General features: G+C 38.6%; 1 protein-coding gene across 1 annotated transcript in view; it reads right to left on the reverse strand.

Annotated features, from left to right (window-relative positions):
- The window catches only part of TMC1 (transmembrane channel like 1), a 479,796-nt gene that overhangs the window by 446,889 nt on the left and 8,988 nt on the right, over window positions 1–23,919 (reverse strand). The window contains exon 3 of the mRNA XM_064361646.1: window positions 12,319–12,408. Coding sequence (XP_064217716.1) covers window positions 12,319–12,406 — 88 coding nt within the window. The 5' untranslated portion in view covers window positions 12,407–12,408. The remainder of the gene's footprint in view (window positions 1–12,318; window positions 12,409–23,919) is intronic.

The raw sequence follows: 23,919 nt of genomic DNA on the forward strand, positions 1-23,919 counted from the left end.
TTGTGGAAACCTACAAAATGTCGATATATTTATGTCTCCCCTGGAAACCAGAACTTTTACTAGCAGAAAATATTATTCATATATATAGTACTCTACCTTAACTAAAAGATTGTTAAACTAAATACAATGAGTTATGTCAGATATTTTTCTATTAAAATTTGTATGCCATCTACTTGTTTGATTTCCTGTGCTCAGGAAAAATCAAATTTGGGAGGCCAAGGTGGGTGGATCACCTGAGGTTAGGAGTTTGAGACCAGCCTAGCCAATGTGGCAAAACCCTGTTTCTACTAAAAATACAAAAAATTAGCCAGGCATGGTGGTGGGCGCCTGTAATCCCAACTACTTGGGAGGCTGAGGCAGGAGAATTGCTTGAACTCGGGAGGCAGAGGTTGCAATGAGCCGAGATCGCACCATTGTACTCCAGCCTGGATGACAGAGTGAGACTCTGTCTCAAAAAAAAGAAAAAGAAAAAATTAAAGGGAAGGTGAACCTTATGTAGAAATTCCAAGTTCTTTAAATTTTTTTCTAAAATTGATGATACTAACATCATTTCATATCAGCCATCGCACCTCTGTGCTCCCTAGGAGAATAGTTTGTTCAAGAACGCTAAGTCCGTTCTTATTTGGTATAGCATAGATAAAACATTTGAGTAACTATTTTGGTTTTATTTTCAACCCATTGTGCCAAAATCACGTGGTTACTGCATGTATATTGTTCTTTAAAAGATGGTTTTAAATGAAAGTGTTTTGAGAATATATGCCTTTTTTAATGTTTTTGGACAACTACAACAATCAATGCTAATTTTGAAAAATACTCAATTAAAAAGCAATTGAATATGGGAAGCAATTTTCTTAAAGTCCATTTAAAAGTGGACATGTTGACTCTTCTCGATTTCAGAAGTGTTTTGTATGTAAAAGAATTGCCCATGACATAATTTTGTGTGGGGAAAAAAAACTTGCAGATTTTATTTCATATGCAAAATAAAGAAAAAAAGAGGTCTGAAGTAAAATCAAAGTTGTTAAGACAATTTACTCCAGGTGGTAAGAAAAGAACTTTCAGTTTTTATTTTATGGATTTCCATATCATTTCACTATTTTTCAACATATTAGCACAACTTTTTCACTTTTTTTTTTTGACACAGAGTACTTGCTCTGTCACCAGGCTGGAGTACAGTGGTGCTATCTCGGCTCACTTGCAACCTCCACCTCCCGGGTTCAACCAATTCTCCTGCCTCAGCCTCCTGAGTAGCTGGGATTACAGGCATGTGCCACCATGCCTGGTTAATTTTGTATTTTTAGTTGGCCAGAATGGTTTCAATCTCCTGACCTCATGATCCATCCGCCTGGGCCTCCCAAAGTGCTGGGATTACAAGCATGAGCCACCACACCTGGCTTTCACCTTTCAAACCTGTAAACTTTAAGAAAATTTTTTGCTGAATTTTTTTTGGTCAGGTTAATTCACCACACAGTTTATAAACAATTAATTTTTAAAAGTTAGGTGCCACATAAAACATTTGTTAACAAATAGAAAATTATACCCAGTCAATAAGAGTGAATCTTTGAAATGCTATTGTTTGATATTCCACCTTTAGATTTCTTTCTCCATATAATTGAACCTTTGCTTTGTACATGGTACATGCTCAATAGTTACTTATGAGATTGATCATTAGGTTGTCTTTTTTTTTTTTTTTTTTGCCTACAAAAATAGCCATTTTAGGCTGGACAAGGTGGCTCGCGCCTATAATCCCAGTACTTTGGGAGGCCCAGGTGGGTGGATCACAAGGTCAGGAGTTCGAGATCAGCCTGGCCAACATGGTGAAACCCCGTCTCTACTAAAAATACAAAAAATTGGCTGGATGTGGTGGTGTACACCTATAATCCCAGCTACTCAGGAGGCTGAGACAGAACAATCATTTGAACCCAGGAGGCGGAGGTTGCAGTGAGCTGAGATCACGCCATTGCACTCCAGCCTGGGTGACATAGCGAGACTCTGTCCCAATAAATAAATAAATAAATAAAAATAGCTATTTTAGATGTCTAGCCTAATAGTAGCTACTCAGTGAATAAATGACAATGAGGAAAAGAACAATTGAACATGAAGAACCAGGATAGTAATGGCTGTGAACCATAAAGGCAGCACCTAAAATATCAAATGTCTCAACCAAAAGTAGATACAAGTTTGAGAACAAGCCAGACAGCTTCTTAAAATTACAGAGTATGAATTTCCAACTAAAAAACACTAGTTTCCAAATCTATGAAAGAAAAGATTTTCAAACTCCACCAGCTGAAGGAATCTAAATCTAGGCCAAATAACTGATTACAACAAAAAGAATGTTGGTTTCATATATCCATACATAAATATGTGTGCATGTATATATTCTTTTCTACAAGGAAAAAACAAGAGGACCTATGCTAAATTTACAACATTACAAAAATTTCGTTTTTAGATTGTGAACCAAATGATAAGTTCTTGAAGAACAGATAGGTTTTCAAGGAAAGCTGTGAATCTTTTTTTTTTTTTTAACAGTGCTTTGAAAGTAAGACAAAAGTGCCTTTGTGTGCCATGGCTTAGGCACAGCCCTGCTTAGAAGCCAGCAGAAGAGATAACTGGTACTTTGAGGTTGTAGCTGCATTATGTGACAAGGAAGTTCAAGTGCATCCATGCTGATTTTTCCTTAAGTTATCCAGTTTTTTTTTTTTTTTTTTTTTTTTTGAGACGGAGTTTCGCTCGTTAGCCAGGCTGGAGTGCAATGGCACGATCTCAGCTCACAGCAACCTCTGCCTCCTGGATTCAAGCAATTCTCCTGCCTCAGCCTCCCGAGTAGCTGGGACTACAGGCGTGTGCCACCATGCCCAGCTAATTTTTGCATTTTTAGTAGAGACGAGGTTTCACCATGTTGACCAGGATGGTCTCGATCTCTTGACCTCGTGATCCACCCGTCTCAGCCTCCCAAAGTGCTGGGATTATAGGCGTGAGCCACCGTGCCCGGCCGTAATCCAGTATTTTTAAGTGAGACAGTCAGTGTCATTTTCACAAGCTTGAGCTACCCTATATGTAATCATCTCTATTATTATCAGTGATCATAATTAAAGCTAGAAAGAACGGTGGGGACACAACCTCTCAGAAGCATACGCAATTGGACAGAGGATACAAGTAAGAAGGGTACCCTGGAAAATAAAAAGTGCTGGATTTTTTACCATTTCTGACATCTCAATAAGGTTACAAGAAGAAAAAGTATGAGGTAAACTCATAAGACATTCTGGTCTAGGTTTATTGATATAACACTAGGCTGACCTCTACAATAATAGTTATTAGAAATGTCATAATAATCATAGATATAATAACTGCTTAGAATGACAATTACAGGTTGGACCAGTGCATCCTCCAGGTGCAGATTTTGGAGCAGCATGAGCCTCACTACAAGCCGACATCACATTTAACTGTTCAAATGGCTTGGAAACTTGGTTTTCAAAAGGCAATTCCAGGATCTAAAACTGTTTTCCTCCATTAAAAACAAAATGTGTTTGAGAGAGCCAATTAGAGATCTACCCACTAATTTATATAGCTGCTATTTCCTTAAACATGTACTGGGTGCCTGGTATGGCATCCAGTGCAGAAACACAGAAATGAAAAAAATATATGGTTGGATGACTTATTTATGCCAGATCACATGTAAAACATATTCTTTTTGTTTCTTCAACTTTTAAGTTCTGGGTTACACGTGCAGGATGTGCAAGTTTGTTACATAGTGCCATGTGCCAGGATGGTTTGCTGCACAGATAAACCCATCACCAGGTATTAAGCCCAGCATCCATTAGCTATTCTTTCTGATGCTCTCCCTCCTCCCGCCACCTTCAACAGGCCCCGGTGTGTGTTGTTCCTCTCGTATGTTCGTGTTCTCATTGTTCAGCTCACACTTATAAGTGAGAAGATGCGGTGTTTGGTTTTCTGTTCCTGCATTAGTTTGCTGAAGGTAATATGGCTTCCAGCTCTATCCATGTCCCTGCAAAGGACATGATCTCATTCCTTTTTATGGCTGCATAGCATTCCATGGTGTATATGTATCGCATTTTCTTTATTCAATCTATGATTGATGGGCATTTGGGTTGATTCCATGTCTTTGCTATTGTGAATAGTGCTGTAATGAAAATATGCATGCATGTGTCTTTATAATAATTTCTATTCCTTTGGGTATATAACCAGTAATGGGATTGCTGGGTCAAATGATATTTCTGCCTCTAGGTCTTTGAGGAACTGCCACACTGTCTTCCACAATAGTTGAACTAATTCCCACCAACAGTGTAAGACTGTCCATTTTTCTCCACAACCTTGCTAGTATCTGTTGTTTCTTGACTTTTTAATCAACATTCTGACTCATGTGCAATGGTATACCATATCTCATTGTGGTTTTGATTTGCATTTCACTAATAATCAATCAGTGATGTTTTGCTTTTTTTCTATAAGTTTGGAGGCCACATGAATGTCTTCTTTTGAGAAGTGTCTGTTTATGTCCTTTGCCCACTTTTTAATTGAGTTGTTTGCATTTTTCTTGTAAATTTAAGTGTCTTGTAGCCTGTGGATATTAGCCCTTTGTCAGATGGATAGGTTGCAAAAATTTTCTCCCATTCTGTTGGTTGTCTGTTCACTCTGATGACAGTTTCTTTTGCTGTGCAAAAGCTCTTTAGTTTAATTAGATCCCAGTTTTTAATTTTTATTTCTGTTTCTGTTGCTTTGGGCATTTTCATCATGAATTCTTTGCCCATGCCTATGTCCTGAATCGTATTGCCTAAATTTTCTTCTAGGGTTTTTATAGTTTTGGGTTTTACATTTAAGTCTTTAATCTAACTTAAGTTAATTTTTGTATGAGGTGTAAAGAAGGGGTCCAGTTTCAATTTTCTGCATATGGCTAGCCAGTTCTCCTAACACCATTTATTAAATAGGGAATCCTTTCCCTATTGCTTGTTTTTGTCAGGTTTGTTGAAGATCAGATGGGTGTAGGTGTTCAGTCATATTTCTGAGTTCTCTATTCTAAAACATGCTCATTAATATGATACATTACATATGAAATAATGCAAATTTCTGCTTTGGTCTAGTAGAAAGTACAGTTCTATACACACACACAAATTCTTTATTTAATATGAGTATAAGTAAAATATGGATATATTTTGGTCTTTCAAAGAGAAGTGTTATAATAATTGTAATAATAATTACTGTTAATTGAGCACATTATCAGACCTGTGTCTGATATTAACTCTCATCCTCAAAACAACCCTGAAAGCAGGTGTTACTTCCATTTTACAAAAGACTTGTCACAACTATATGTGGTTCCATATTAACAACTACAACCCATTCAAGGAGACAGGGTAACAGTGACCATTTACTGAATATCTATTATGTCCTTACACTGTGTCAGGCCCTTTATGCTTATTTTCTCATTTAATTTTCACGACAACTTGCCAGGATAGGTAATAATGTCCCTATATTAAAGATGCAGAAACTGAGGTTCAGAAAGGCCAAGTAATGTACCCCAAATCATAGAACCAGTGAATGGCCACTTAGCTGGGTTATAACCTGGAGCTGCCTGACCCTCAAACACTTATCTCTTCTCTAAAATATTTCCCATAAACCAATGTCATCCATTTCTCCGTGCCTTTGTTCAAGCTGTACTCTCTTCCTAGGATGACCTCCCATGCCTAACCTCCACTTAGTCTTTAAGGCCAAGGTCAAATATTACTTCTTCAGTCCTAACCAGCCCAGGCAAAATTCACAATCTCAGCACAGGTTTTTGCCACTTGTCTAACACTTATCATAAAGTATTTTAATTATTTGTATGTATTTCTCTGCCATGAAAGGTTAAGAAGATCTTGAAAGCAAAAATTGTTTCTTATTCACTTTTTATCTTTTTTTTTTAGACAGTCTTACTCTGTTGTCAAGGCTGGAGTGCAGTGGAACAATCTTGGCTCACTGCAACCTCCACTTCCCAGGTTCTAGCAATTCTCCTGCCTCAGCATCCCAAGTAGCTGGGATTACAGGTGTGTGCCACCTCACCTGGCTATTTTTTTTTTATTTTTAGTAGAGACAGGGTTTCGCCATGCTGGCCAGGCTGGTCTTGAACCCTTGACTTCAAGTGATCTGCCTACCTCAGCCTCCCAAAGTGCTGGGATTATAGGCATGAGCCACTGCACCTGGCCTCTTATTCACTTTTGAGTTCCCAATGCATAGTATATAGCTTGGCATATATGTTGGCACTTCATATGCTAATTGGTGGCTGATGTAATAACCCATATCAGCATGTTATAAACTAAAAAGACCTCTAAAAAGTGACAAAATCAATTCCTTCTTCGTCTATTGGGGAATTACATTTTTGCTTATTTTTATTTTTCTATTTTAAAGACCCTCAGAAGAATGATTGCTACAACCTCTTCACCTTCTTTATTTCTGATTCTAGCCCCACTCATACATGTTTTCTCTCTCTGAGAAAATGGTCTTATATTTTCAAAAACATGAAATGCAATTTTCACAAAGTATGTCTTAACTTTGGCTGTTTCCTGGTTATCTGAGCTCCACGTGGCACGAAAATTTATTTTTATCTCTGAATTCTCACCACAGATAGAGGGCTTTTCCTTGCCATAAAAAATGTGATGACCACAAGGGTGTACTTTGGTCTCATGAGGAAGGAGCAGACGAAGAGGATGCTTGGCTTGGTGTTTCAAACAGAACAAATGCATGTGCACTGATTCTTACCTTCTAATCAACTATCAATGCTTTATTTCTTTATAATGAGAAAAGTACATAAATGTTTTGATTCTCATTTAACAGACTGGAAAACTAAGAAACAGAAAGAGTAAATGATTTGGCTCAAACTTTATTGTCCTAGAGTTTGAAATTCAATCCAAAATTTTCACCTTCCAGACTGCACTCAAATCCAAGGCCAATTTTTCAGAAAATGGGTTGCAACTATATTTTCTTTATCAAGATAATCAGGTCATCCCTTTAAATAACTCCTTTCTGCTTTAGAAGTGCCATTAATATACAATTATCCTGAAAACTCATATGCAAAATAGGCTAATAAAAAGATCTTTCTTTTTTAAGTCTTTACTGAATAAAGATATTCACAGATAATTGGCAGTACTGTCTGGACAAAGAATTACAGCTTCGTAGTCTAAAAACATAGCCTACTTGTGCAAATTAGCTTAAGAAATTTCCCATTTCTAAGAGGATAGGCCAGCTGCCAGCTCTTTAAGAAAGAAAAACACACCCTCTTAGAACAGGAGTCATTAAATATTACATAAAGGGTACATGCACACACACACACACACAGGCATTTCAAATAATTGCTCAACACTTTCCAAAACATCCCTTCTCCACACATAGGGTACACATTTTGTCAAGATTAAGTTTCACATTTTGTCAAGATCAAGTTGTTTTTTGCTTATGACTATCACTTACCAATATTATTGCTACATGAGAAGGCTAAAGATGTACTGTAAACAAAGTGCCAAACAGACAGAGCAGATGACTCAGACTGATTTTAAAATACAGTGTACACTTGTAGGTTGAACTTAGTGCCTGCAGCTGGTTACTTGTCAGCCCTGTTTTAAAAACAGATTGGCTGATCTTTATACCTATAGTTATTTTCTAAATCTCATACCTGAAATGCAACCTTTTAGAGAAAGAAGATTTAACCAGTGTTTTTAGCATAGGTGGACTAAAATGGCCATTCTTTGGAAACGTGGATTCAAAGAGTGAACAAGGAAAGAAGTGAGCCCACCAAACCAAAACACAAGACCAGAGGCAATGTCACTTGCCAGAACTGAGTGTGGACATTTGAGTGGCTCCTGTCCAGTCTGTGTCGTAAATGAGTGCAGTGGGTGTCTTTATTTTTTATTGTGAACCCTCAAAAGTATTGAAACATTACAAGCAGACAGATAGTTAACTATTGAAATAAGACCAAAATAGTTCCAAAATCTAAAGGCAAAGGAATTCAGATGTCTCAGCATACTTCCCTAAAAAGCAAATTTAAAGTATACAATAAAAAATAGAAAGAAAACTGCTTTGATTTACAAGAATAGTTGATGGATTTGCTTCTTAAATGCCTTGGGACAACAGATTTCTCAGAACAATGTCATATTTATTTTTCTAGGTTAGCTAGAAAAGTGAAAAAGAACTACTGACTTTGAACAATAATTTTTCCCTTTATAAAATTTATGATTTCATCATAAATATTATGGTAACACATTTCAAGAGTCTCAAAGTTTAATCCATCATATTTTTAGTAGTGGATTTAACAAAGTGGAACCTCAACTTTCAAATTCCTTTTATTTTATATTCGAAGAATATTTGCCTATTTCATACTACTTTTTTAAGTTTTTTTTTTTTTAATAAATCACTTTTGGACAGAAAATTTGCATATGTTTTTCAAGCTAAATTTGCTTCTTTCCAAAAACAAAAATGAATCTTAAGAAAGTAAATGCAGACAAGCAATTAAAAGACAGACACTTTTCCTTATTTGAAAAGCAACTTTTCTCTTGTATGTTTTATCAGTGAGTTCAAATGGATCTATATTCATAATTAAAATGATCTGCAGGTGTCTTGCCCTTGTTGTTAAAAAGCCATGTTAAAATGTGTTTCATATTAAAAGTTACACTTCCACCTGAGTATAATGCACCATGAAATGATGGGTGATGAGGACATTGTTTCCTTAGATTAATTCTTATGGGAGACATCATACTGAGTTTTTGTAGAAGTGCAGAGATTTCAGTTGGTTTGTTTAGTTTTGGGGGGTGATACGGGGGTGGGAGTGGGAGTGGTTTATGAAAGCTGTTTAACATTATGTTATTTATTAATGAAAATGCCTTTAAAATGCAATGGAGTCAGGAAAGGCAACAATAAAAGTAAGATTTTGCTACTAAAACAAAAAAATTTTACAATCTCCTATTTGGATGCTTCTCAAAGTTCTCACAAGTGATCTGAAAGTTACACAGAGAGAAGAGATAATTTTTGACATTTTATTGAATATATAAAATTGTCTCAATAAATATTTAGGGCACTACAAAACAACTCACAAAAAAATTAAAATCCCTCAAACTAAGTTAACTCAGCCAAAAAATTTGTTTCTAATCTGGTGTTCAGTCATACAGATGTTTTAAAAATATAAAAATGTTAATATAACAGATTTTTTCCTGGTTATAAAATTAATAAGTATACATTATTTTAAGAAGGAAATTGCATAACAAAGAACACTTTTACAGTTGGTTTTGGTTCTTATTTCATAATATGTGTATCAATTTGGAAATTTTCTTATTAACTTCCTGTGACCACAGTAAAGAAGTTAGCTTATTACATCATTCTACATCTCTCAATTTTTAGCAGTTACAGCACTATTTTAGTTTCTCTATTGGTTACCTTTGTTATTTAAATAACTTTCTTAAACTACTAGTTCTTTTTATTTAAATCCTCTTTTCAGCTTGTGAAATAGGTTACACGCCAAAAAAAAACCAAAACCAAAAACAAACCAACAAAAAAAAACATAAAGGAGTGTCAGACTCCAGAAGGTTCCTGCATGCCTCTCCAAGGCATAACTCACTCCCTTTTCCTAAAACATAAAACTCTCCTGATTTCTGTAGTAATAACTTCCTTGCTTTTCTTTATGTTTTTGCCATCCAAAGATGCATGACTCAACACTGTAGTTTCACTTGCTTTTTAATTTTAAGTAAACAGAATCATACACTATATATTCTTTCACATTAGGCTTTTCTTAGCTCAATATTATGTTCGTGAGATTCACTCATATTGTAGCATTTAGCTGCAGTCATTAATATTCACTGCTATATAGAATTCCATAACAGATCCTTACAATAATTTATTTATCCATACTCCCATAGATGAATATTTTGGTTGTTCCCAGGTTTAGGCTATTGTGAATAAAGCTGTTATAAATTTTCTCATACATGTCTCCTGGTACACATGGACATATATTTCTTTTGGATATATACCTAAGAGAGAAATTGTTAGGCCATGAGATACGGTATCTTAATTTTAATAGATAACGCTGAACTGCTTTCCAAATTGGTTAAACTAGTTTCTCTTTTCACCAGCTGTAGATGAGAGTTCCAGGAGCAATCCTTGCTATTTTTCAGTCTTTTTAAATTTTAGCTATTCTAACAGGTGTGTAGTAGTGATATCTCTTTACTGTTTTAATTTGCATTTTTTGGCTGGCTGAGATTGAATATTTTATCATATGTTTATTGATCAATTAATTATATCCTGTTTTGAAGTGGCTGTTGAGTCTATTTGCTCATTTTTCTATTAAGTTGTATTTTCTTATTGGGGTATATAAGTTCTTATATACTCTAGATATGGGTCCTTTGTTGGCTATAACAAATATCTATTAAATATGTATTCTAGATATTTTCAAGTCTGTGGCTTGCCTTTTTACAATTTTTTTTTTTTTTTTTTTTTTTTTTGAGACGGGGTATTGCTCTGTCACCCAGGCTGGAGTGCAATGGCACTATCTCAGCTCTGCAACCTCCACTTCCCAGGTTCAAGCAATTCTCCTGCCTCAGCCTCCTGAGTAGCTGGGATTACAGGCATGTGCCACTATGCCCAGCTAGTTTTTGTATACTTAGTAGAGATGGGGTTTCACCATGTTGGTCAGGCTGGTCTCAAACTCCTGACCCTGTGATCCGCCTGCCTCAGCCTCCCACAGTGCTGGGATTACAGACTTGAGCTGCCGCACCAGGCCAATTTTTTTTTTAACTTTAAGTTCTGGGATACATGTGCAAAACGTGCAGGTTTGTTACGTAGGGATACATGTGGCTTGCTGCACCTATTGATCTACCCTGTAAGTTCCCTCCCATCGCCCCCCATCCACTGTTTTATTTCATTATTTTTATTTATTTTATTTGTTTATTTATTTATTTTGAGATGGAGTCTCCCTCTGTCGCCCAGGCTAGAGTGCAGTGGTACGATCTCAGCTCACTGCAACCCTCGCCTTCTGGCTTCAAGCGATTCTCCTGCCTCAGTCTCCCAAGTAGCTGGGATTACAGGTGCATGCCATCAAACCTGGCTAATTTTTGCATTTTTAGTAGAGACGGGGTTTCACTATGTTAGTCATACTGGTCTTGAACTCTTGACCTTGTGATCCACCCACCTAGGCCTCCCAAAATGCTGGGATTACAGGCGTGAGCCACCATGCCTGGCCCCATTATTTTATTTTTAATGTTCTTATTTCACTGTAATCAAATTCATCAATCCTTATCTTCAAGGTTGGGGCTTCTTAATGTTTAACATGTTTTAAAATCATTCTCTCATATAGAAATCATGAATCTATTTTTTTCTGTATTATCTTTTAAAGCATTACTGTTTTGCCTTTGAAAGGGTCTATACTTTACCTGTAATTAATAGTTTCATTTACAGTGTGAAGTGGATTAAGTGTTTTCTATTTTTCCAGATAGAACATCCTCTTCCGCACTGCTCTCAGGATCATTTTTGTCATTATTATTTAATTTTTCCATCAATTTTCAACAGAATTCTCTTGATGCCTCATTTTATAAAATGGGAGTATCTGCATTCTAACTACTCCTTCCCTTTTCCCTATCTACTTTTCATCTTTTAAAATCTGTCATCTGGAGCTTTACTTTAACATCGTCAAAGCTGAGAGTGTTTACATTCTGTTCTTAATCAGGATTAACTTCTCCATGCTTTGTGCAATGGTTTATTTTAAAAGCTGATAATCAATAAACAAATTTTACATTATTATGACTATTCATCACATTATTCATCATACAGCCAGAGAGTGCTAATAATTACATTCCCTTGACTACATTTCTGATCCTATAATCATTGTGTCGCTCAAAAGAAAATACACTAGCACCAAGGTTAAATAGATTACCCTCTCTAATATTTTAAGATTTGCTGAAAAATATCATGTTTAAAATTATTTCATATTTGAAACATGACATTCTGGTAAATGTTTTGCTTTAGCTAGAGCTTCTGGCTATTCTTTTTTGCTTTGTTAAGACTCATAGGTTTTTTCTACCATATCCTAATATTTTGCAACTTTTCATTATCAATGGCTATTATCTGAAATATATTCCATTCATTTCCTTGAAAATAGACTTCTGTAAGTCTGCTGATCACTCTCCTAAATTGGACTAATTTTCTTCTTGGTTACACAATTGTTATACTTGAATGCTGTTTTAATATTCCTCTAAGTTAGTACTGCCATTCATAAAGCTTAAGACTTAAGACAATTGCAAAGTGAGAGGGAACACAGCCCACACAAGACCACCCCCAGGCCAGGTGCATAGCTCATACCTGTAATCCACACTTGAGAGGCCGAGGTGGGAAGATCACTTGAGCCCAAGAGTTTGAGTCTTGCTTGAGCAACATACTGAGACTCCATCTCTACAAAAGATAAAAAATTAGCTGAGCCTGGTGGCATGTGCCTGTAGTCCCCGCTACTCGGGAGGCTGAAGTAGGAGGATTGCCTAAGCCCAGGGGTTTGAGGCTGCAGTGAGCTATGATCCCACCACTACTGCACTCCAGCCTAAGTAACAGAGTGAGCCTCTGTCTCAAAAAAAAAAAAGAAAAAAAAAAGATCACCCTCATTAAATTGCAAGTTTGAGGAGTTCTCCAAACCACCTTTAGTTTTGATAATTTGCTAGAGGGACTCACAGAACTTTTGAGTTATACTCACAGTTAAGATTTACCACAGAAAAAGGATATAGATTAAAATCAGTCAAAGGAAGAAGAGCATAGAGCAATGACAAGGGAAGAACCAAGTGCAGATCTTCCATTGGCCTCTCCCCATGGATCAGGACACAGTACTTTTCCAGCATTGATGTATGACAGTAAGCACAGACTGTCATTAACCAGGGAAGCTCAGTAGAGCCTCTGTGTTCAGAGCTTTTATTGAGGCTCCATTACAAAGACATGATTGACAATTCACATGGCTAATATTAGTTTCCAGTCTCCAGCCACTTAAGGTGTGACCCCAAGCTCTCAGCCTAAATCATATTTTTGGCATGGATCAAAGCTCCACCCTAAATCACATTTGTTACTGTCTGGCTAGCCAAAGACCTCCAGGCAAACAAAGACACTCCTGTCCAACACGAGGAGGATCCAGGGACTTAGAGATGACTCTCAGAAGCTCAAGGCAAAGACCAGAGTTCTTTTGGGACAGGTTAAAGTCATTGCCACCAAACCATATGTCTTCTTCTTTCTTGGTTTTCACCCTCATTTTACAGACATACATCCACAAAAGTGCATGGCATGGATGTAAACTTTCATTTTGAATCATTGGTGTTCTCAGGTTTCACAATGAGATCTCTAAATATGAGTCTTATTCCTTTTTTTTTTCAAACCCACATGGCTCTTGTGAATAATTTTTTTTTTTTTTTAGACATTTTCTCAGTCTGTCACCTAGGCTAGAGTACAGTGGCACAATCTCAGCTTACTGCAACCTCTACCTCCTGGGTTCAAGCGATTTTGCTGACTCAGTCACTCCAGTAGCTGAGATTACAGGCATGCACCACTACACCCCGCTGTTTTTGCTGTTGTTGTTGTTGTTGTTGTTTTTTCTGAGAAGGAGTCTGGCTCTGTTGTCCAGGCTGGAGTGCAGTGGCACAATCTCAGCTTACTGCAATCTCTGCCTCCTGGGTTCAAGCGATTCTCCTGCCTTAGCCTCCCAAGTAGCTGGGATTACCAAACCCAGCTAATTTTTGTACTTTTAGTAGAGACAAGGCTTCACCATGTTGGTCAGGTTGATCTCAAATCCTGGCATCAGGTGATCTGCCCACCTTGGCTTCCCAAAGTGCTGGGATTACAGGCATGAACCACTGCACCTGACCAGAATCCTTTGATTTTGAAGATCTCCCTTTAGCTAAGGGAATGGTCTTTCTTTGACAGTTCCCTCCTCTCTGCCATGAGTGTTTTGTCTTTTTAGAACTCCTACTATGTTGCTATTGGACATCTTGGACTGAGGCTCCAGCTCTGAGTCCAAAGCTTCTCCAGAGTTCTTCAAGGCAACTTGGTGACTTCTATCCTTATTGTTCCTTCTCTCATATTCTAGAGTGCAGGTGCCTCCCCTTCTTCCTCTCTGCTTTCTTATAAACCTCTTAAAGCATCTGTTTTCCCTCTTCTCATCTGCTCATTATCACCTGCAATTCTCTTCATTTCTATGGGCTATATCTTTTTTATTGTCCTGATATTATTTTAAATTAGTCCTGGGAGAGAGGAATAATGAGTATGCTCATGTTGCTGTCTTGAACTAGGAGTCATCCCTAGTTCAAGGTATTTTAAAAGGCATTTTAAAGACAGTTGGCTTTTCCTATCAGAGTAGGTTTCCTGTGACTACATCAACTGGCACAGCAATGAATACATTCCCTGAGACTCAAAAACACAATTCAGGGTAAGAGCATCTTAAGAGAAATATACACATAGAGCCTTATATGAGACCCCTTCTTCCATCACATTATCTATACACAGTATCCAATTATGACACATTGAAAAGAAAAAATAACCTAAGTGACTTAATTTTTTAAGTATATTTTCAGAGCTGTTCCTGCCTAAAGAGAAACAAAAGAAATAAAGTTAAAACTTTACTGAGTTTTTGCCAAGTTCCAACAGTTCTTAGAAGAAAGAACACTGGTTTTGGCATCCAGAGACCTGGGTTTGAGGCCTGGCTCTGGCTTTGTGGTCTCCAAAGCTTTGGTAGAGTCTCTAAACTTTTTGAGTCAGAAGTTTCTCATTTACAAACAGAATAATAATACATGTGTCTCATTACTGCTGTGAGGTTGAAAAGAAACAACAGACAAAAACAGTACTTTGTAGATTGAAAAGTAAATAAAAAATAAAATACATTCTCCAAATGACTCCATTATCCAGGGAGATTTTGTGCAGAGTTTAACAGAATCCTTCAGGGGAAAAGTTTATATCTCTATGACTTTCCTAGAGAAGAAAAAAAATTCACACAAAAATACCTAAATTTCCAATGGGCTCCACCAAATAGATTAACATGCCCATTGAAGATGACCATAAACATAGTTATGGTATCTAGTTATAGCATCTAAAAATGGTATTGCTATGGCTCGAATATTTGTCCCCTCCAAAACTAATGTTGAAATTTAATCCCCAATGTGGTAATATTAAGATGTGGGGTGTTTAAGAGGTGACTTAGCCATGAAGGCAGAGCCCTCTGGAATGGATTAATCCATTCAGGATTAATAAATTAATGGATTAATGGACTAACAAATTAATGAGTTATCATGGGAGTGGGAGTGGTGACTCTGTAACAAGAGGAAGAGAGGCCTGAGCTAGCATGCCCATCTCCCTACCATGTGACTTCCTGTGCTGCTTGGGACTCAGCAGAGAGTCCCCATAAGCAAGAACGCCTCAACCTTGGACTTTTCAGCCTCCATAACTATAAGAAATATATATATATTTTATATATATATTATGTGTGTGTGTGTGTGTGTGTGTGTGTGTGTATATATATTTTATAGACAGAGTCTCACTCTTGTGAGGCTGGAGAGCAGTAGAACAATCTCAGCTCATTGCAACCTCTGCCCTCAGGTTCAGGTGATTGTCCTGACTCAGCCTCCCAAGTAGCTGGGATTACAGGTGTGTGCCACCATATCCAGCTAATTTTTGTATTTTTTTTAGTAGAGACAGGGTTTCATCATGTTGGCCAGGCTGGTCTGAAACTCCTGACCTCCAGTGATCCAACCAACTTGGCCTCCCAAAGTGCTCGGATTACAGGTGTGAGCCACCGAGCCCAGCCTAAATTTCTTTTCTTTATAAATTACCCAGTTTCAGGTATTATGTTATACGCAACAGAAAACAGATTAAGACAGGCATATGAAACAAATTTCTATTTCTGAGTTTGTTCATTTATTCTATCTGTTAGCAAATTACATTGAATGTCAAGGCTATTCAAAACACCTTAAAGAATCAAAAAAACATAGACCAGGCATGGTGGCTCATGCCTGTAATCCCATCACTTTGGGAGGCCAAAGCAGGTGGATTACCTGAGGTCAGGAGTTTGAGACCAGCCTGGCCAACATGGTGAAACATTGTCTCTACTAAAAATATAACAATTTGCCAGGCGTGGTGGTGGGCACCTGTAATCCCAGCTACTTGGGAGGCTGAGGCAGGAGAATGGCTTGAGCCCAGGAGGCAGAGGCTGCAAGTGAGCAGAGAGTGCGCCACTGCACTCCAGTCTGGACAACAGAGTCAGACTCTGTCTCAAAAAAAAAAAAAAAAAAAAAATTACAAAACATCAATTAGGCATAATGCTTTCACTTACTCAGAAAGCTTCCTGTTTGTAGGGAGATCATGCATGTACCCACATTTCCACAATAAAGTATTGAGTATAACAAGTGACACATACCTGATACAAACTAATAAGAAATGGTACTTGATTTAAACCTTTAAAAACGAGTGGAGTTTCAATTTGGAAACCTAAATGGAAGGACATTCTAAGAAGAGGGAATTGTGTTCACATAGGTTATAGATATGTAAAAGTAATCCTTTCTTCAGGGGATTGTGAAAGCTTGAACTGTCTGAAGAATAGGTTTCATATAGAAGGTATGAGGAATGGGTCCTATTGCAGAGGACATCTAACAGGCCATTGCATGTGGACTTTACTCTGTAGATAATCTTTACTATCGAGAGGGGTGCATAAGAAAATACAGCTTATACATTTTATTTTGTATAATCTTTACTGTTTACAAATTATTTTCACATACATGATCTCACTCGATCCCCAACACAATTCTATGGTGGTTGTGTTATTACTACAGATGGTCCCTGACTAACAATGGTTCTACTTAGGGTTTTCAGGCTTTATATGGTGCAAAAGCAATACACTTTCAATATAAAGCAGTATGCTAAGTTATGCAATGCCAGGCAGTGACAGAGAGCCAAAGCTCCCAGTCTGCCACATAATCACAAGAGTAAACCATCAATACTCAACAGTGTACTGTGTTGCCAGATTATTTTGTCCAATCATAGACTAATTTAAGAGTTCTGAACGTACTTAAAATAAGCTAGGTTAAGCAATGGTGTTTAGTAGCCATAGCTAGTTAAGTGTTTCAAATGTATTTTTCTTATTTTTTTCTGTTGTTATATCAAATGCACCTTTGATATACAATATTTTCAACTCATGATAGGTTTATCAGGACATAATCCTACTGTAAGTCCAGGAACATCTGTATTTGTCAATAGATAAGTCTTAAATCAGAGCTAGAGTCCACGTCTTCTTTTTTTTTTTTTGAGTTGGAGTCTCACTCTGTCGCCCAGGCTGGAGTGCAGTGGCGCGATCTCAGCTCACTGCAACCTCTGCCTCCCAGGTTCAAAGCAATTCTCCTGCCTCAGCCTCCTGAGTAGCTGGGACTACAGGCACATGCCACCACATCCAGCTAATGTTTGCTTTTTAGTAGAGACAGGGTTTCACCACATTGGCCAGGCTGGTCTCAAACTCCTGACCTCAAGTGATCCACCTGCCTTGGCCTCCCAAAGTGCAGGGATTACAGGCGTGAGCCACTGCGCTCAGCTGGAGTGCAGGTCTTCTGACTCCAAATCCAATCCTCTTCAAATTTACTTCTAGTGATTTGCTGAAGATTTGTACAGAATACATAAAAATGAGTAGGTCCTGAAAACAATAGGGCAGCTCCTGAAGAACATAAAAACTACTGAGGCAGAGTCGGACTTGAGGAGCCAGTATTTAGCAAAGAAATCCAAGAAATAAACAAACTTCACTTATAGCAAATTTGACTGTACGAAGAAGGCAACAGGAGTATATCTCATATTTCTTTAAAATCACCTCTCTCCCCGATGATGGTACTTAGCACTTAGTATGTTCAGAGAGTTCAGGTAGTAGATGCCAAGGACAGGGAGTACCTCAATTCCTACAGTGCTCTGAACTTTACTAAATGCTCCCAATTGCCCGGTTCAAACCCAGGCTCACACCACCCCAACAGAATTAAATTAGATGCTTCTCCAAACATGACAAAGATATGTTTGTTTAAATGACAACTGTAGGATTCCTCCAAGGACATGTAGACCATGTGAAAACTATGAGCACAGAGCTCACAGCTGTTCACTTCAACAGTCAACAGTGGACAACTGGTAAGAAGCCAAACAATTTTTTATTGTTTAAATCTTGGGTACCGTTGTTTTTCTAATAGCCTCCCTGCTAATGATGCCAATTCGATCTCTAAAAGTATTTTCAAGAAAGATCTTGAGTATGTTAACAAGACTTGCATTTGATTCAACTTCTCTAATATTGAAATATAAAGTGATTAGAATGAAAGTTTCCTAACACAGTATTACCTTTAAAGGTTATTTTCTGAAATAGTTAAAACATAAACTCCTTCTTTCTCTTATGGTCCTCCTCAGATTCTATATTAGAGAAAGCTGAGTGTCTATGACATCAGGGCTGACTCACTCACCTAGTTCAGACAGGTTACTTAGAAATAATGACAGAAGTAACAAAGCAAAGAATTAACTTCCTTTCCCCTAATTCTACCCCAAATACTGCTTTTCATTTTTCTGCTTTCTGTTATTTGGTTCCTGTTGTTTAGCTTAGGAGACCATATCTTTTTTCTTTTTCTTTTATTTTCCTTTTTTTGATATGGAGCTTCGCTCTTGTTACCCATGCTGAAGTGCAATGGCGAGATCTCTGCTCAAAGCAACCTCTGCCTCCTGTGTTGAAGCAGCTCTCCTGCCTCAGCCTCCCGAGTGGCTGGGATTACAGGCATGCTCCACCTGACCCGGCTAATTTTCTAATTTTAGTAGAGATGGGGTTTCTGTATGTTGGTCAAGCTGGTCTTGAACTCCTGACCTCAGGTGATTTGTCCCCCTCAGTCTCTCAAAGTGCAGGGATTATAGGTGTGAGCCACCGTGCCAGGCCAGGGAACTATATCTTTACAAGAACTCTTGTGTAGAAGCCCACTATATAAAACTGCTGTTGGGTGCAGGATGGTTCATGCCTGTAATCCCAGCACTTTGAGAGATAGAGGTGAACAGATCACATGAGCCCAGGAGTTCTAGACCACCCTGGGACAACATGGTGAAACCCCATCTCTACAAAATACAAAACTTAGTGGGGTGCAGTGTCAGGTGACTGTAGTCCCAGCTACTCAGGAGACTGACGTGGGAGGATCGCTTGAGTCCAGGAGTTTGAGGCTGCAGTGAGCAGTAATGGTGCCACTGTGCTCCAGCCTAGGCAACAGAGTAAGACTCTGTCAAAAACAAAAAAACGAAAAACCCTGCTAAAAGCAGTTTGTAGTTGGAGGAGATGAAACTAAGAGAAGCAGGAGGGAAACGAAGACCTGATCATTTACCCTCATTCATGCTATGGCCATTTGCTGGACATAGAATAAAGCTTAACCTTGAGGATTCTGAGGGCACTTAGAATTTGAATCATGATCTTCAGGATTTAGGAACATAAAAATACTGAGTCAGACCAACCTTCTGTGAGTAGTACAGCAGTCTATTTAGCCACTTCGTTTCATTCATTCTTTCTACAGTTATTCACTGAGTATCTATGAGATGTCGGGTACTGTTCTACTCAGCAGGGATATAGTAATAAACAATAAATTTTCTGAAACCCCATATCTACCAAAAATACAAAAATTAGCCAGGAATGATGGCAGGTGCCTGTAATCCTAGCTACATAGGAGGCTGAGGTGGGAGAATTGCTTGAACCCAGGAGGCGGAGGTTGCAGTGAGCTGAGATTGTGCCATTACACTCTAGCCTAAGCAAATGAGCAAGGCTCTGTTTCAAAAAAAAAAATGATATGAAGGCAAGAAAAATAGTAAAAAAAAAAAAAAGTATAAAACATAATGAAAAGGTATATACACGTGGGTGTATGTGTATATGTGTTTATGCTCTTTTACATGGCTCTTAAAGAAGGTCTTCTTTGTGAGGGTGACCTTTAAGCAGGGAATAAATTAAGTGAGATATCTGAGACAAGAGCTAGTCTGCACGAAGGAACAGTAAGTAAAAAAGTTCTGGCCAGGTGTGGTGGCTTACACCTGTAATCCTAACACTTTGGGAGGCCGAGGCTGGTAGATCACAAGGTCAGGAGTTCAAGACCAGCCTGGCCAATATGGTGAAACCTTCTCTCTACTAAAAATACAAAAATTAGCCGGGCATGGTGCAGGTGCCTATAGTTCCAGCTACTTGGGAGGCTGAGGCAGGAGAATTGCTTGAATCTGGGAAGCAGAGGTTGCAGCAGTGAGCTGAAATTATGCCACTGCACTCCAGCCTGGGCAACAGAACAAGACTCTGTCAAAAAAAAAAGAAAGAAAGGAAAGAGAGAAAGAGAGAGAGAGAGAAAAGAAGGGAGGGATGGATGGAGGGAAGGAGAAGAAAGAGAAAGAAAGAAAAAGTGCTGAACCAAGAGAGGGTTTGGCACATTTGAGGATGCACGAAGAAGCCCAAATGGAAAGAATAAAGTGAGCAAGGGTGAGAGCAGTAGGAGGTGAATTCAGGAAGACATAAGCTCCTTTGGAGAAGAGGCCGGATCATTTTCAACCTTGGTTTCCAGGGTGCCTGTCCTGTCGTAGGTGTTCAATATGTACTGAAGAGAATCAGAAAGGCCATTGTTTTGGCAAACAAAAAGTCATCAAAGAGTACATCTAATTCCTTAGTTCTTTCATCAGAAAGTCTGAGGTGGTTAATTTTATAATTTATTTGTCTGATTATAGTTCAGAACATCCCCATCTCTTATGGAGAAGAACACTGTCTCTCTCCACTGTGATCCTTGCCTTGGAGACAATGTGTTTCCAGTGTTTTCAGGGCCACATCTCCCACCACATTCCCAATCAGTTTCCGATGTTCTTACTGCTCAGATTACATAGTATGACACGTTCACAGAAAAATGCTAACTGGTAAAGGATGAACGTCATAATAGATTAGATCTCCTGGTGCATAAAAATCACTTTTTTGTTTTAAATCAGAAAAGAAACAAATTGTTGCAAAATCAGTGGCCTTGCACTGTAGCCCTGAGCTTTGTAGGACTTCTGCCCTGTTGTTTTGGTCAATGATGTCACTTGCTCTGTCACTTCGTGCTGTGTTAAGTGCAATTTCAGAGCTAAACCAGTATTACAAGGTAAACACTGATTTACTCTTTGTATTTCAGAGAGCAAGCCATTTTTAACATCACTTCTTAGGTGGAACGATTTTCATATGAGATCGTTTTTACGGCAGGCTTTATAAAATCTTAGCAAATAAACCTATGTCTTGTGCTTCCTTTTGTAAGGATGACCATGGTTCCATCCTTCCCTCTCGTGGCACCCACCATCTGCTAAGAAACATGACTGATTCCTGGTTTTCTCATCCCTTTACAATTTTTAACTTGAGTTGCTTTTTTTTTTTAATTGTTCTATTCGCAACTCTATGTCAAGATTAGTCAGACAAAAATGCAATCTTTCCCTTTTAAAATTGTATCTTAAAGGGACATTTTGGCTGGGTGCAGTGGCTCACGCCTGTAATCCCAGCACTTTGGGAGGCCGAGGCAGGTGGATCACAAGGTCAGGAGTTCAAGCCTGGCCAACATAGTGAAACCTCCTCTTTACTAAAAATATAAAAATTAGTCGGGTGTGGTGGCATGTGCCTATAAGTCTCAGCTACACAGGAGGCTGGCGCAGGAGAATTGCTTGAACCAACCAGGAGGCACAGGTTTCAGTGAGCCGAGACCACGCCATTGCACTCCATCCAGCCTGGGTGACAGAGTGAGATGCCATCTCAAAAAAAAGGGACATTTCATCTTTGGTGAAATGAGGTTAATTTCAGGTCACTCACACACAAACACACAGGCACACACCACTTTAGATCTGTGCCACACTGATAATGCAGTAGCCCAGATTATTGACTAACTGAAACGTGGAAAGTCAGAGTATTTTGTAGGTCTATATATGTGGGACATTGCATTTAAATTACCTGACATTAAAAGCCAAAAAGGAAAGGTAGGAACTTCTGCTGTCAGAAATTTTGTGAGATTAAAATAAATAAATAAATAAAACAGAGAAAAAAAAGAAAGAAAAGCAGAAAAAAGATCAAAAACAAAAGATAACCAAAAAAAAAGAAAAAAAAATTTGTAAGATTACGTTCCTCTTCAGCACACTTGGCACCCCTTAGCATATCAGCACCTCTGATCTGTTAGAATGCAATGTAGGTATAGGTCTCATCTCCTTTTAATTTTTTCTTGTCTCACAGGGAGTATTCTAGCAATCCTGTGAAGGGGAGTCTGCAGCCTTGACAGTACTATTTATATGGATGGATTTATCAAAAGATATTCATTTTTTTATCTATTTATTTTTTTGAGACAGAGTCTTACTCTGTCTTGCCCAGGCTGGAGTGCAGTGGGGTAATCTCAGCTCACTGCAGCCTCCGCCTCCCAGGTTCAAGTGAGTCTCCTGTCTCAGCCTCCCAAGCAGCTGGAACTACAGACATGTGCCACCACACCCAGCTAATTTTGTATTTCTCATAGAGATGGGGCTTCACCATGTTAGCCAGGCTGGTCTCGAACTCCTGACCTCAGGTGATCTACCCACCTCAGCTTCCCAAAGTGCTGGGATTAGAGGCATGAGCCACTGCACCTGGCTGAAAAGATATTCACTTTAAGGAATGAAGGTCCTGTCAACTCTCTTATCAGGAGGGATACCACCCACCTGCTCCAGATAGGTTCCAACCCACCTTCCCTCAAAACAAACACTACTAGGCTGGGTGCAGTGGCTCACACTTATAATTCCAGCACTTTGGGAGGCCAAGGCAGGTGGATTACTTGAGGCCAGGAGTCCAAGACCAGCCTGGCCAACATGGCGAGGCCCTGTCTCTACTAAAAATACAAAAAAAAAAAAATTGCTGGGCATGGTGGCGGGCACCTGTAGTCCCAGCTGCTTGGAAGGCTGAGGCAGAACAATCACTTGAACCCCGGCGACTGAGATTGTAGTGAGCAGAGATCACACCATTGCACTCCAGCCTGGGCAACAAGAATGAAACTCCATCTCGAAAAAAATAAACAAACACTACTTGGACTAGGATGACCAACCATCTTGGTTTGCCTGGGACTGAGAGGTTGACTGTGATATAGGACTTTGACTGCTAAAACTGGGGAAGTCCCAGGCAAAACAGAGGAGCTGATCACCCTAATTTGGACCCCCATAAGAATGGAGCAGTTCTTAATTGAGAAACATGGCTGCTGTGCCTTGATGGAGCTGCTCTGTTCCCTTTTATCACACAATGGGTAAGGCCTCAAGGTCCAGGCCTTTGAGGTACACCATGTGGAGGTTCTTATAATTTCCAAATTAGCAAAATGGTGATAATAGATGTACCTACATCCTAATTATCTTATGAGAATTGAGTTTATATTAATATATAAAATGGTGACAACAAAGCCTGCCATATAATCAGTGCTTAGCAAATGTTACCTATTGCTATTTTATTTATTTATTTATTTTTGAGACAGAGTCTCACTCTGTCACCCAGGCTGGAGTGCAGTGGCACAATCTCAGGTCACTAGGACCTCCACCTCACAAGGTCAAGTGATTCTCATGCCTCAGCCTCCTGAGTAGCAGGGACTACCAGCACCCTCCACCACGCCCAGCTAATTTTTTTGTATTTTTAGTAAAGATGGGTATTCACCATGTTGGCCAGGCTAGTATTGAACTCCTCACCTCAAGTAATCCACTCACCTCAGCCTCCCAGAGTGCTGGGATTATAGGCATGAGCCACCATGCCTGGTCACCTATTGTTAATAAAATCATTAGTTTATGGATAAGGGAGAAATGACACAGGACTTCACTCCTCTGTGGTTGATTCTCTTCTAGCGAATCTTGAATGTCCTGTATGTATTATGTTTTCAAAAGTTAAAAAAGAGAAAGAGAGAAAAAGAAAGAAAAGGAGGG

Source organism: Aotus nancymaae, unplaced genomic scaffold, assembly GCF_030222135.1.
Source record: "Aotus nancymaae isolate 86718 unplaced genomic scaffold, 86718_ANA_hifiasm-v0.15.2.pri h1tg000041l, whole genome shotgun sequence".
Classification (NCBI taxonomy): Eukaryota; Metazoa; Chordata; class Mammalia; order Primates; family Aotidae; genus Aotus; species Aotus nancymaae.